Raw genomic sequence first — 14,816 nt, forward strand, 5'->3', positions numbered from 1 at the left:
AGAAATTAATATATAAAAAACAATATTACCTTTCATCAAAACAAAAGTGGAATGTCATAAATTAAACCCCCATAACCTATACCTTGGCCGTATTGAACCCAAATAGTGTATCTACCAAGAAAGCAATTGCAAATAGCTCGCAGTCATTGGCTCCATCTTGCCTCTGCACACTTTCCCATTAGAGCCGCAGATGTGGTGCCAGGGTCTTGTGTAAACCTGCAGGTAAAACCAAAGTGCAAACTGTAGTTTTGAAAAAATGAATGGACACTAATGTATCCAGATGTTGCATTACATAAATGTATTTAATTAGCAAACGCTGAAAGGTCTGTGAGGTAACACTTTTCTTGATCAAAATACAGTACCACTATGTTTATCTGTCTGTGTTATAGATGCAAAGTGTTGATCCAAGCAGCATTTGTGACTTCTCTGCAAGAAATTATGAGAACCCGAAATTTAGATCCGGGGCATGATCTGTTAGCCATGTTATTGATCAATCTCCTGTGAGTCGGCCAAATTATGGTTCAATGTCAATTTTTACACGACTTTGCTTTATGAATTTATGCAAGACAAATCATTTTCAGGTTTAAATATCAGTCTCTATCTTGTGATATGGTGTACAATCCCGGCAAACACCTTTAAAAAAATTGAGTAAGAGCAAGCTTTGTATCTGGTTTGCACAAACACTTACTGGCAATCCCTCTCAGAGCTTGATGGTCAAGGTCAAAGACAAGAGAATCAAATAGCCGTGCAAATGTACTAGATCCAATGTAGGTGCACGACAGCCAATGATTCCCATTAGTGTGCAGGATCTGTAAAACAATGAAAACTTCCCATCACTTGACAATATAGTCATATGTTACTTAACAAAGATAATGATAGCTAAGAAATCTTGTACAATGGATCCTCGCCATATGATTTGTTTCGTGCGAGTGTTGGCATCATAAGGTCAAAATTTTGTATAGAGTTGTATAGAAACTTATAGTAATTGTTATAGCTTTAGTGTATTTAGTGATTAAGATATGCAAAAAATGTAACATCACAATGTACATGCAGTACATATCTATTATATCAGGATTATATATACATATCTACTAGAAATTCCACTGTCATACCGCCCACGACCAAAGAGATGGCCAGAGATATTGGCAAAAAAATAAAGGGTACTGATGGTTGAGAAATGCAATATTAGCAATCAAATGGCTCTGCAGTGCAATAGGATAACTGCAATGGTAGCTGTAATGTACTGGGTGTGGGTGTTATTATATACAACAATAAGCAATAATGAATGGAAAAGATGTTTATATTTTCCCCCTGCAATAGGAGAAATGCAATATTGGCCAATATTAGAAGTAAAATGCACTGATATTCTTAGAATAACCAATTTTATTAATATAGTAATAATAGAAAACCAATACACAATTTTGTTTACATTTCAAAACGTCATAGGTAGCAATATCGAGAAGTTGTGGTATTTATATAGGTTTTTAGAAAATTTATTTAAAAAGTGTTTGGTCATGACAAACAACAACAATGAAAGGAAAATATTACACGTTTATGTTTCTCCCTTGCAGTAGGAGAAATGCAATGTTGGCCAATATTATAAGTAGAATGCACTGATATTATTAAAATAACCAATATTGTTAATATAGTAATACAGCAATAATAGAAAACCTATGAGCGTTCACGCGTCTCGAAGATTTCTGCAAACTGCAGCAAAATAAAAGCTGTTACAAAAGTGTTATAAACCTGTAGGCCTAATTTAATGTAATGTATGTAATTCAACAACAATAAAGAAATATGTTTATTATAACTCTGAAATGCAAAATTAGAAGTAAAATGGCAAGCTATACACAGTTTGAAAGTTTGTTGCGTTGAATGTAGAATGGTTTTGATAAGCGATCTTTAACAGAAAGCAGTAGGAGAATTCACGCGTATAAAACTGTAGCAAAATAAAAAATGTTTTCGTCATGAAGGGGCGTTGTAGTTTGGCCCTAGCTTGTACATAAGTTGTAAAGAATTTCGGCTAACGTTTCAAATAATGAAACCTTCGGTGATTGGACAAAAAACACAGGCTGATAAACTGTGTACCACAATTTCGTACCTGTAAATCGGTCTACGCCTCAAACGGTCTACGTTGATTACAGAAACCTTCGAATAAATTCGATTACGAGTAAAAAATGCCATAGATTGATGAAATGCGCACGGTTTTCTGGTGAAATGCGCACTGCTAAATAGTTCTACTATCTGTCGCACGGCTTTATTGGCGTTTCAATTTTCGGTCTTAACTTTTATTAAACCGAGCTTTTCAAGCTTTTTGTGGCAATTTTCGTTCAAATTAATCTGTCTATTTGTGTATAATCCGATTAGATGGGTAAGTTTAAAGATAATACCGACGGTTTACAAAGACTTGGTAACATATTCAAATAGGTTTAAATGTGTTTTGTCTCGTTATTATACTTTAACGACTTTACATTCCGATGCTTAAATTTGTTGATGAAATTTCTAGCCAAGGGTTCGTCTCATTGTTGATGAATAATTTTCGTAAGTTGTGTGCACATGCATTTATCATAAAAACTCCCACACTTCGCTCCGCTCGTTTGCTCGTGGGATTACATATCAGGATTATGAAATTAGCAAATGAACCGTTATCATAGAATGATTACAGTAATTACATCCGACAGTATACGCGAGGTCTGATCAATTGGTCACACAAAGCCAAGAGTAGGTCATCAGTGTTGTAAGGTATGAAGAGCTTACTCCCAGCTAATTTTAATTTCAATTTCTTTTCAGCATCATGGTCTGCTCCATGCTGACATGCTAGGGTCACTGATCCTATCTTTATAACAGCTCCTGATAGGCGACCACTCTCCGTTTCTGGACATCTAAAAGAAAAGTTGCGTTATTAGAAAGCCTAATTATTAAAAATCATGTGCAATGGCCAAGTTGAATTGCTGAAAAAACGAAATTTAAGATATGAAAAATGCTGCTTTTGTAATTGTAGATGAAAGTATTTTGATCATAGATTCTACTCAATAATTGAGGACTCCAGTGCAAAGAAGTATGCATGTTGGAAGGCTCATCCATCATTTGTAAAATGTCAAATAAAACAACAAAATAACAATAACATTTTGATAACAAAAAAATCAAATAAAAGCATGAAATAGCCACGTGTCGTAGATAACTCACAGGGTAGAATGACAGAAATAACAGCTAAATGCGGCCAGTATGTTCAGAGAGCACCACCGAAACGGTAAGCTTGCATTCGCACGACAGGTACCAAATGGAAGTGATCGTCGCGGGGAAATTTATCGTCATCAGGTGGGAGATTACTGAATTTCGCGCTTAAAACGTCAGCTGCTAAAAAGTCTTTCTTAAGAAAAAACGAAGATTCTAAGCAATGATTAATCTTAAGCTATTCGAGGGTTCCACAGGGCGGCCGACACAAGGTCCCGTCGATTGTGTCGGTTGATAGAAAACTGATCGGTTCTCAGGTTTTTAACAAAACAATCTAGTTGATCCGCTATAATAGCAAAAAATGGACTGAAGAAATTAAAGATTAGTAGCGTGATTCTCTCATCCCAAAAACGCACACTGTTTTCGGTGTAATGAACTCGAGCTAATATAAGTTCGGAAAGAAAAGGAAAAAAACGTTGTGTGAATATTTCATTTCATTCCGGTTTTACCGCATTTAATAAGATATGAGCATTCTTATAGGAGGGGGTACGCGTCCTAGAGAGTACCCCCAGTAATTCTTCTTAGGGGTATGCTGTACCCCTGCGTAGGCCTCCCCTCCTCCCGTTTCGAACACTGAATACGTTACTGTTATTATTTTTCTAAAGATTTTGTTGATGATACTAAGGCTGTGCCCAATATCGCGGTACTGCCAAGCCATTTTTAATATCTGCAAAATTAAGTTATAGGCCTACACTTTCTTATAGATATACAGCTATTTCTATGACAACTAACTAAAATCTGTTTAGACTTTTAAATTCAGCATCATTTTTTTCGTATAAATACTAAAATCTAGATAAATATCACAACTTCTTGATATTGGTTGCTATGACGCTTTGAAATGTAAACAAAATTGTGCATTGGTTTTTGTTTCTCAATTTTTAACACCAGTTTTCTCAAAACTATGTTTTCGCACTAATGGTAAACATGCATTCAGTTTATTGACCATAAAATCTGCCGTAATTAAACTGGAATCCACTTTTGTTTGCAAAATAACTGAGAATTTTCTCCTTCTGCTAGTGTAGATAACTCTAAATCTCACACACCCGACTTAACCATGGTTTCTGTGATCATGATCCATTTCTTTACTTTGGTTATAGATTGGTGCCAAAACCATTCTACATTCAACACAACCAACTTTCAAACTGTGTATATCACATAGCAGCTTGCTATTTCACTTCTGATATTGCATTTCTGCTATTGCAGGGGAGAGATATAAACATTTAATCTTTTCCTTTCATTGTTGCTGTTTGTTGTACATAATAATACCCAGTACATTACAGCTACCATTGCAGTTTTTCTATTGCACTGCAGGGTCATTTGACTGCTAATATTGCATTTTTCAACCAGCAGTACTCTTTCTTTTTTCTAGTATCACTGTGGTCATGGGCTGTATGACAGGGGAATTTCTAGTAAAACTGAAAGAATACTTGGGTATGTTAGACATCAAAAAGGAGGTAAACAGAGTTCAGTTCTCTGTCCTACTAAGATCAGCTGCAGTACTGAAAAGGTGTTGGACTTCGTAGGTTAAGGGCTCTAATCAGATATCAACAATTTAATAGAGTGTACCACAACAATGTTGTATTAGGTGGCAAAGTTTGCTGCACCTAACTATAGACAATAGCTTGAACAGAAGTGTAACTCAAAACTTGTACGAATTACTAACAATTAAACATCTTGCCAATGCACCTCAATTACCACCATAAACTACCGTTATCATAAACATCTGGTGAGTTTTCATGGTTGAAAATTGACAAGGTATTATTGTTGCAAATATAATGGCAAAGCATCACTGAATGCTTTTCTTAACTACACAGTATAGCATAACCAGAAATAAACATGTATTCTACGGCAATCTTTTAAAATTGGAATTTAACGGATTCTCAGCCTAGTCATCACAATTTTTTTCAAGTGTTAGCAATCATTACACAGAATTGATAATTTTGTTTAAAAATTTGTATTCACTAAAGCTTTGTCTGTTGATCTGATAAATAATTTTGAAAGATTTATTACCTACCGCAGTAATGAGATTTTTCTTGCCAGCGCAAAAGTGTAGCATTTACAGAGCTCAAATGTGCATAACCTGGTTTGATCTGATAATTGGTAAAGTCAACACTGATCAACCATCTAAATCTTAAAGCGCAGACATGATGCCTTTTAAAAGTTTTGTTTTATTTATATGGAGTTTTAAACAATAAATGAATATCTGCAGGATCAGCAAATTTGAGAGGATTACCAATATCTCCCTTAACATGGCAAGTTATTGTGAAGTAAGTGTGAGAATTAAACGTTTGTTAACTATGTCTGACATTGATCAGTAATAAAAAGAGGTGCACCATTCAGTGAAACTATTAGAGGTAATTCTGTGGTGGTAATCCTGAGTCTTTCATAAAACTTTCACCTTGTAAAACTACTCAGAATATGCTCAGTCAGTCTATTGACATTGTTAGTGTCAGTAAGTATAATTGTAAGGTTGCATAACAAGAATTGTATGCTGTTGTAATTAATGCCATGTTTATATTAATTTGTTGTGAAACCACTCAGAATATGCTAGTTCCATCCTCTAACATAAGAGCTAGAGAAACGATCTTCAATAGCAGTGAGCAGTCAATACAGTGAATGACACTCAGAGCTCGCTTCACGCTCAGGAACTAGCATTGTACCTCCTCATCGTGGTTTGGGTTAGGACACAACATGATGTTGAGATCCTTGCGATTCATACTATAGAAATGATCCCTAAGAGTATGATCTTACCTTCCTTAGAAATGGAGCAATTATAACTAATTTAAACTAAATAGTTCATTCTAGTGCCAAAATTGATTACAGAAGAATCAGAATATTACAGACACTAGGTAATAAAACAATTTGTCAAAAAATTCTAAACATAATGCTTTCACAGCAAATATTTATTATTTCAATTTCATGACCAAAGATTAAATAAAAGCTAAGAAACAAGGGAGATAAATCCTCAGCAGACTAATGCCATTTTCTTTGATAGGAAGTTGAGTGATGGTCTATTGACAAATTTACAAAATATGTTTAAGTTAAAAAAGTTTTATGTATGTAAGTTTAACATTTATTTTTTTTAAATATGTTGGTTATATATACTTCTATGCATATTATAGGCTCTAAGGCTATGCCGGACTCACAAGACCCTGGATTAGAACGTCACATGACGTAAAAGCTATATAGACGGAGTGACCAGGCCACAAGATCTTTTATTCTTACTTCTTCTTACTGGTAAGTGACCAGTAGGAATAAAAAGAAAATGTTTGCAAAATTGTAAACCTTTTTTCTACTTTTGAATGCTTCAATTCAACCTAAACAGTGTAGCATTATTAGCTATGTATTTTTTGGTGTTTTGTGAGTTTTTATGCTGGCTTGCTTTTTATGGAAATAAAGAAGATTGCACTTAGAGAGCTGATAATTGGCATGTAAGATACTTGGGCTAAAAAGAACTTATTTAGAAGCTAACGCCAAGGCCAGCTGCTGGAAGTAAAGTGATAACTTTTTATTGAAAATTACAGAACCCAGTGTGTTTTTAACTTGAATAATTTTTCTTATCAATTCTTGAAAGCTGGTCCACATAATTGAATAAAAAGCAGTTATTGAAAATATTTTGCAATACTTTTTGCGTGATCAGCAGTGAAGCGAGATAAACTTTGATACACAAAGGTTGTAAGAGACTGAAGTACCTTTTTAAACATAGTTCTAAGATACTAAAATAAGTGAAATACATTTCGATATTCTAAGGTCATCTCTTTTGCGACCTTGGTTTACTATTAATCACTTCACATTAATTTATCCTTGTTCCTATTTATTTGTTTAATTCTCTTCAGTATTGCTCGAGTATACTCTTATTGTAGTTCTGTCTTGAACATGTTTTCTTGTTTTTTTTATAAATTATTACAACTATTTGCTGAGGATGACTCTATAAAATGTTTTAAGTGGGATAGTTGTTGTTAGACTGTTCAGCAAGTTGAAAAAGTCAGAGCAGAAAAACCTGTAAATCTAGAAATATTGATGTAATTTTTATGGCAGTGATTTATTTATTTCTATTGTAACATCTGCCTAGTACTGTAAACCAAACCTAATATAACAGTTCTGGCTATCAATGACATTAGATATGATGATTTAGCAATTTTGGCAGCTTAAATCCAACTAAACTTAATCCTTTACTGTTCAACAATTAACGAAACTTTGGTTTATTTATTATCAATAACATAAAAAAGTCAATACCAACTAGTTTTAAAACAACATTTCAAATACTCTAACTGAAATGTGTTGATCTAAAAGTTTATATAATGTGTCCACTCCCTGTTTATACTTTACTAGTTATCAAAAGAGCTTTACTTGTATACTGATGGCCAAGTTGGACGCCTTGGAGGCGACGTTCTCCTTGAAGGGTAAGTTTGTCGTCGTGTGGTGGTTCGTCGAGGTGGATAAGTTGGTCGTCGTCGAGTCGTGCGAGGTGGTCGATAGGTCGGACTCCTCGTAGGAAGGGTTGGAGAGTTGCATGAGTAGTAGCCACCTGAACTTCTACATCGTTCTGTTAAACGAGTTGAACCTGAGCATCTGCAACTTCTACTTTGACCAACACATCGTCTATAGATGGTGCGACGACCTACAAGAGAGGACAACTTCAGGGGTAAACTTGAGTATAAAAGAAAAATACTTTTGCCTGTTTTATAAACGATAAGCTACAGCAATCTTTTTATGTCTTTTTATACACATAAAATGAGATACGTTTGTATTTGAGGCTTGAACTTTAACGTAATTGATGTTATATGCAAAGGCTTAAATGGTAATGCAAAAATAACACATTTCTTTTAAAAAATACAATGTAAAATGTAACAGGTTTTTAAGCAGACCAAGAGAAGACCAAAGAATTTTAGAGAATTTAAGAGACCAAAAGAATGACAATAAGAATCGGTTCAAAAAGTTATTATTATTGCTTATCGATGATGTAATACAAACATTAGGAGCTATTGAGATATTAACTATCTACGGTTTACTACACACCACGGCAACACGGGGTTGTACTATAAGTTGACCAATGACAATCAGGTTGAGGCACATTTCCCCCATCACGCCAGAGATCAAGATCAAGTTCTGGGAAACTGGTACAGCTGACTGTTCGAGCTCCATTGCTGAAAATCAAATAGAGAATCTTCAGAAAATAGTGAAATAATTATATATGGGAGCTTTAATTACTCATTCAAATCACAAATTTTTGCAATTGGGAATTTGTAAAAAGAAATCTATTTATATTTATTAATACAGTGTAAATAGCTAGTCAACTAAACAGGTCTACTTGTGTAAAACATAAAATCACTGATGAGTTTTTTTTATAAATTTTCTGTTAGTATTCATTCATTGTTCATTATGTGAGTATTAGGTTTGAGAAATATACTTACTCTCCATCGCCAAAGAATAGTTTGTTGACAATCGTCGGTAATCCATGAGCCTCACACGTCAGCTGAGCGTAAGAGTATTGTCTGATGGCAGCGATTTGGGCTAAAATTAGGTCAAAGAATTCTCACAGATAGCTGTCACAACCAGCAATGCTGATCACAATGATAATATTGAAGTAGTCTTTTATTACAATATACTACAACTTTTACTAAATCTGAAAAGTTTTCTCCTTAAAGTTGAGCTATAGAAACAAGAAATAATGAGTGTAAGCTTTAGAGGAAATGCCTGTTATCCACAGCAACAGCATGAAAAAGACCATTTCAAATAAGTTGAAGGTAACCACACTAACCTCGAGATAGACCACTAGTTGTGCTCTCAAAGAAAAATCTGTCTCCTTTTCTGGAGTTACTAAATCCGTCACCAAGTATATTAGCAAAGACTTCTCCTATTAAACCTCCTCGTACTGGGAACTCTGTGACACCTTATAAGAAAGAAACAGGGGTGACTTCCTAAGTAAACTACTAGCTACTGTAAAACATCCCATAGACATCAATAAACTGAATGAGTTACTCAAAGGCAATTAAAAAGGCTATTGAGTATGATGTCAAAAGTTCAATGCGATAGAAAAGCAACAATTTATATGAATATACAGCAAGAAGCACACACTTGAGATATTTAATTTCTACTAGGATGATTGTCTCCCCGTACCTACACATTAATTCAAAACTTGTTTTTAAAACTGTTGTCAGAAAACTAAAAACAAAAGAACTAATTGACATTTAATAACTTACACAGCAACAGACTGCGAAGAAATTGGTAGCTACTCCACCTCTGCTTAACCACTACTTATACACCTTTGAACTCACCCCACAGTCATGATAGTACAATATATTCAAGAGAAAATATTAATCAGTAGAGATTGGAAAGACAATCTACACTTACAACTATCAGCTTCAATATAGCGGATTCATTGTTGCCCAACCAACACGTGTGTGCAAGTGCACCAGATATTTACCAGAACATCAAACAAAACCTGAACACAATTTTAAATAAATGCAAGCAAAGTAAAATTATAGTTTGGTCTGCATCAAACAAAATCTTTACAGTAGCGATTATTATTTATTCGTTTTTTGTCTGTTGTAGCTTTGTTAAACTATTCTATCCAGTTTTCTAAGAAATGAATCTAAAACTGGTATTAGAATCAATTAGACTTTAGAAAGGCAATCATCCAGTTTGGCTGTTGAAGATTTACTAGCTGCAAAGCAATTGCATTCAGCGGAAATGTTCATAATCACTATATTCGTTTTTGTATTGTACTTATAAGTATTGTACTTTTGCACCTGCAATGTAGAGCTCAACATCGTCGACAGTTGAATAGATACTCCTCAGTTGATTAACAACATCTGAGGGGTGAGTAGCACGTAGGTCATTAAAGTTCCTTGGTACTGAGAGTCCATAGTGTCTCCTGTAAATATGTTTGATTGACTAGTTTGTCCATCCTGATATCTGGTGTTTTTGTAGAACTACTATGATAGCTTGTTTATTGAGATAAGTTATCAATTTAACTGCCAATACTACTACTACTACAGCTACTATTACTACTGCTACTACTACTACTATTACTATTACTACTACTATTACTACTACTAATACTACTACTAATACTATTACTATTACCACTATTGCTATTACTACTACTATAATTACTACTACTGCCTCTACTACTATTAACACTACTATAACTATTACAGCTAGTTATTATAGATACTACTACTACTACTATTACTCCCATCATAACTAATACTGCAACTACTGCCACTATTTTTGCCAGTACTGTTACTAATCTACTGATACTAACACTACCACTACCATTACCAGTCTTAGAGAGACTTTCAGCACAAGCTTTACTTTAACACGACTACTACTAGTATTAGAGATACTGTACAAAACTACTATAGCTCGTGCTACCACTACTTCTGCGTACTACTACTTCAATCCATCTAACTACTATCATTTTTATTATTATTGGTATCATTACTGACCAGTCATTGCTAAAAAATAGTTTGTTTACTGAAACAGTAAAGTTCTAGCAAAGTTAAATAGATGACTAAACAGTGATCGAAAAGTCACTACTCTGGCTTTGTGAGATACTCCGCACCAGGAGTCACCAACAATAGACAGCGCTAAATCAATGAGAAATGCAGATGCAAAGCTCAAAAACTAGGACCACACAGCTTCATGAGATATTTTTGAAACATTAAAGAGAACATATTTTCCATCATTATATTTGGTGCTTATAGTTGTCCTACTGTGATCACTCATATCACTAGTTATTGTACCTAGTATCTGTATTATGTATTACAAATACTCAAAGCTTCTTTCACTATCCGTTGTATGCATAAAGCTTCCTAAATGCTTTGTATATACTTATGCATGTGTAAGAACAACTAGCTTTTAATATTTCTGTTGCAATTTAAAGTTTTAATAAAAAACTTCCAGCTTGAATACATAATAATAATTATGTTAATAATAATGTTTTTACACTAGATAATTAAACTCTTATTGAAACTATACATCAGTTTCACTTGATTCTTGTCATAGATTTGTGTCTATAGAAGACTAACCTGTAGTCAACATAGGAGTTTAGCCCGTGGTCACGGCCACGGTTAATGTTCAGAGATACAATGTCACTCATTTGATTGAACAGGAAGTCTCTCATCTAAAATATGCGAGTAAAAGGTTGAGACTTTATATAACTTAAGTGATAAAATTTAACAAAATAAACTGCTATAACATATTTATTTGTTTTTTCTGTGAGAAGTGAAAGTACTATCTATTCATTAAAATTTAAGTTTACCGCTCTCATCTAGCAACTTGCAAATAACAATTAGCATTTGGCAATAAGTATTCAGCAATTAGCACTTGGCATTTAGTCCTTGGCAATAAAACTGTAAAATGATCAATTATAAGTTGATATCATTGATAAGTAGTACTACATTAGGGTACTTTCCCCTCTTCCAATATTCTATTATAAGCTGTGTGTGATTAGGCAATTACACACAGCTGATGAAACTAGAGCTTCTCACAATAACATGAGTACAACATATGCAATCAAATATATTAAACTAATACAATACAATAAAACAAATACATATATAACCAGTATAATACAATGATATATAGTAATATATACAGCCAGTAATATATACAAATGATACATAGCGTACACATGTAACAAATACATTTAACTAGTGGTTGATCAGCAAAATTAATGCAAAATATAAGGATACCTTGCGCCAATATCTAAAAGAAATACATACATTTATGTAATAAAAATTGCCAATTAGCTAATACCACTTACAGGTCCAGGAAAGTTCTTGTCTACCTTCCATGGAACATCTGTACTCAGTCCTCTGACACATTGCTTTGTACCTGTAAGTTATTAGAATACTTATTATTACAGTGAACTCTGGTATTTGCTGAATCAACAACTCTCATCAGGCTGTTACTGGGTTCAGCATGACATTTGTTACTGAGCAGATCATATGTACATTACTCATGTTAAAAACCTTTAATTAACTATGGGACAATAGCTTCTGGTACTTGTGATACAACTAAAAGTTAACAATGAACTTGCACAGAAAAATTCAGCAGATTTTTTTCAGAAAATATCAGTAGTTTTCTATCACTTTTATCAGATTATTTCGGTATTTTTCTATCATTTGTGATTGTTTTTAATGTTTGAGGTGCTCTGATTGCAAGAATGTTTCAAGATTAAAATCGACAAAAAATCATCTTGGTTAATACGCTCAGAAGAAAAATACATCCGAAATGACGTCATCAGCTTCTATCATTGCTATAGTTGATATCAGCTATTATGATCAAGTTGCAGTGTTACATTTTTCTGTTACATGTTTGTCAGTCTTTTTGCAATTTTAGATGCCATAATCACACTTTCGCTTGATATGAGCCTTTTAAAAGTGATCAAGTTTTGTTGATTTTAATCTAGAAACATCCTGGCAATGTGATCACGGCAAACATCAAAAACTTTTACAAATGTCAAGAAAAGATACTTTCTGATAAAATATGCTGGGATTTTGTGTAAGCTCATCTTAATATTAAAAAAGTAGATATTGACTGGTTGGTGATATATTGCAGTGTTTTTAATTAAAACACATCAATAATCTTTCAATACAAGACACTTACCATCATTATAGATGGTGTTAAAGTCATTGAAACTTGTTCGCAGATCAGCGGTAACAGATGCTCCGCTGTCCTTCTCCAAGGTGAACCGACCATTGATTAAAGAGTGGCCAAATCTGAAGGCAGCTGCAGCCAGCTCGTTACTGCAAAACAAATTTAGTTTTTCTTGAAGTAAACCCTGATAGAGTTACAGAACAATAATAACGAGATTCTTATAGACAGACTATTAAAGTGCTACCCAGAAGTCTTTGTATCAGATCTCATGTTTACATCTGCTATTGATTTTTACCTGCACATTAGAGTGAGTTGAAGCACTAATTCTCATAGTAGCGATTACAAGCTAACAAACGTCCTAGAAATGGAGCGCAATAAACATTTTTTTCTTTAAAGAATTAACTTTCCGATTATAATAAAGAGGCACTAGGTAAAGAAGCGTATAAACAGAATGTACAATAAATTTGTATAGCTGGAATTAAATTTTTAAATTCAAAACTAGCCTTTAGCATCCAACATTGTTGATATCATATGATATAGGCTTTATGAATTGACATTAGGTAAAAATTTAAGGAAAAATATATAAGAAAATTTGAATGCTCTGTGGCAGTAAACATTGCCATTTCTTGAGAATATTCTGGCCATGTTTTATGGCAAGTACTGATTATTAATTTTTATGTAGTATTATCATTTAAACTATTGAAAACATCAAAAAAAACTACACATTTAAATCTGATGCAGAAGATTTTACTACTAAGAAAGGTGAATGCTTAGGTTCTCAATGCAAAACCTTTAAGTTAAAGTTTTATTGATTAACTATAAAAAATTTTATAATTACATAAATTATAATAGTTTAAATAAATATAATGAAAAACTATAATTTTTTTCAGCTAAACACCCTTTGGTAAAAGATTTTAAACATTTTTTTATAATTTCGGTTTTTTGATTTGGTAACCCAAGCATTTTTACTTATAACATCTCAATTGAAATTCACACCCACACTTTTGTATATAAAAGTTTAGTAGTTGGCAAATTTTATCTAAATAGAACTAAATACTAATAGAGATACATACTAGAGATATACTAATACTAATAGAGATACATACTAGAGATATACTAATACTAATAGAGATACATACTAGAGATATATTAATACTAATAGAGATACATACTAGAGATATACTAATACTAATAGAGATACATACTAGAGATATACTAATACTAATAGAGATACATACTAGAGATATATTAATACTAATAGAGATACATACTAGAGATATACTAATACTAATAGAGATACATATTAGAGATATATTAATACTAATAGAGATACATACTAGAGATATACTAATACTAATAGAGATACATACTAGAGATATACTAATACTAATAGAGATACATACTAGAGATATACTAATACTAATAGAGATACATACTAGAGATATACTAATACTAATAGAGATACATACTAGAGATATACTAATACTAATAGAGATACATACTAGAGATATACTAACACTAATAGAGATACATACTAGAGATATACTAATACTAATAGAAATACATACTAGAGATATACTAATACTAATAGAGATACATGCTAGAGATATACTAATACTAATAGAGATACATACTAGAGATATACTAATACTAATAGAGATACATACTAGAGATATATTAATACTAATAGAGATACATACTAGAGATATACTAATACTAATAGAGATACATACTAGAGATATACTAATACTAATAGAGATACATACTAGAGATATACTAACACTAATAGAGATACATACTAGAGATATACTAATACTAATAGAGATACATACTAGAGATATACTAATACTAATAGAGATACATGCTAGAGATATACTAATACTAATAGAGATACATACTAGAGATATACTAATACTAATAGAGATACATACTAGAGATATATTAATACTAATAGAGATACATACTAGAGATAT

General features: G+C 32.9%; 1 protein-coding gene and 1 non-coding gene across 4 annotated transcripts in view; both read right to left on the minus strand.

The window, feature by feature from the left end:
- The window catches only part of LOC137399387 (peroxidase-like), a 50,918-nt gene that overhangs the window by 27,407 nt on the left and 8,695 nt on the right, over positions 1-14,816 (minus strand). Inside the window, exons 11-18 of one of the 3 annotated variants that reach the window (XM_068085476.1) lie at positions 12,853-12,992; positions 12,008-12,078; positions 11,271-11,365; positions 9,987-10,111; positions 8,996-9,127; positions 8,649-8,748; positions 8,254-8,381; positions 7,195-7,855 (exon numbers count right to left, since the gene is read on the minus strand). The exons of 1 other annotated variant lie outside the window; for it this stretch is intronic. In XM_068085476.1, the coding sequence (XP_067941577.1) occupies positions 7,581-7,855; positions 8,254-8,381; positions 8,649-8,748; positions 8,996-9,127; positions 9,987-10,111; positions 11,271-11,365; positions 12,008-12,078; positions 12,853-12,992 (1,066 nt within the window). In that variant the 3' untranslated portion in view covers positions 7,195-7,580. Of the gene's footprint in view, positions 1-7,194; positions 7,856-8,253; positions 8,382-8,648; positions 8,749-8,995; positions 9,128-9,986; positions 10,112-11,270; positions 11,366-12,007; positions 12,079-12,852; positions 12,993-14,816 lie in introns of those variants that run through there. One more of the 3 variants, XM_068085478.1, reaches the window with a different exon arrangement.
- On the minus strand, positions 5,767-5,983 carry LOC137401258 (small nucleolar RNA U3). The gene has a single exon (XR_010979305.1). It is a non-coding gene; the product is annotated as a small nucleolar RNA U3 (small nucleolar RNA).

The sequence above is a fragment of the Watersipora subatra genome, chromosome 7 (genome assembly GCF_963576615.1).
Source record: "Watersipora subatra chromosome 7, tzWatSuba1.1, whole genome shotgun sequence".
In the NCBI taxonomy this organism is placed as follows: Eukaryota; Metazoa; Bryozoa; class Gymnolaemata; order Cheilostomatida; family Watersiporidae; genus Watersipora; species Watersipora subatra.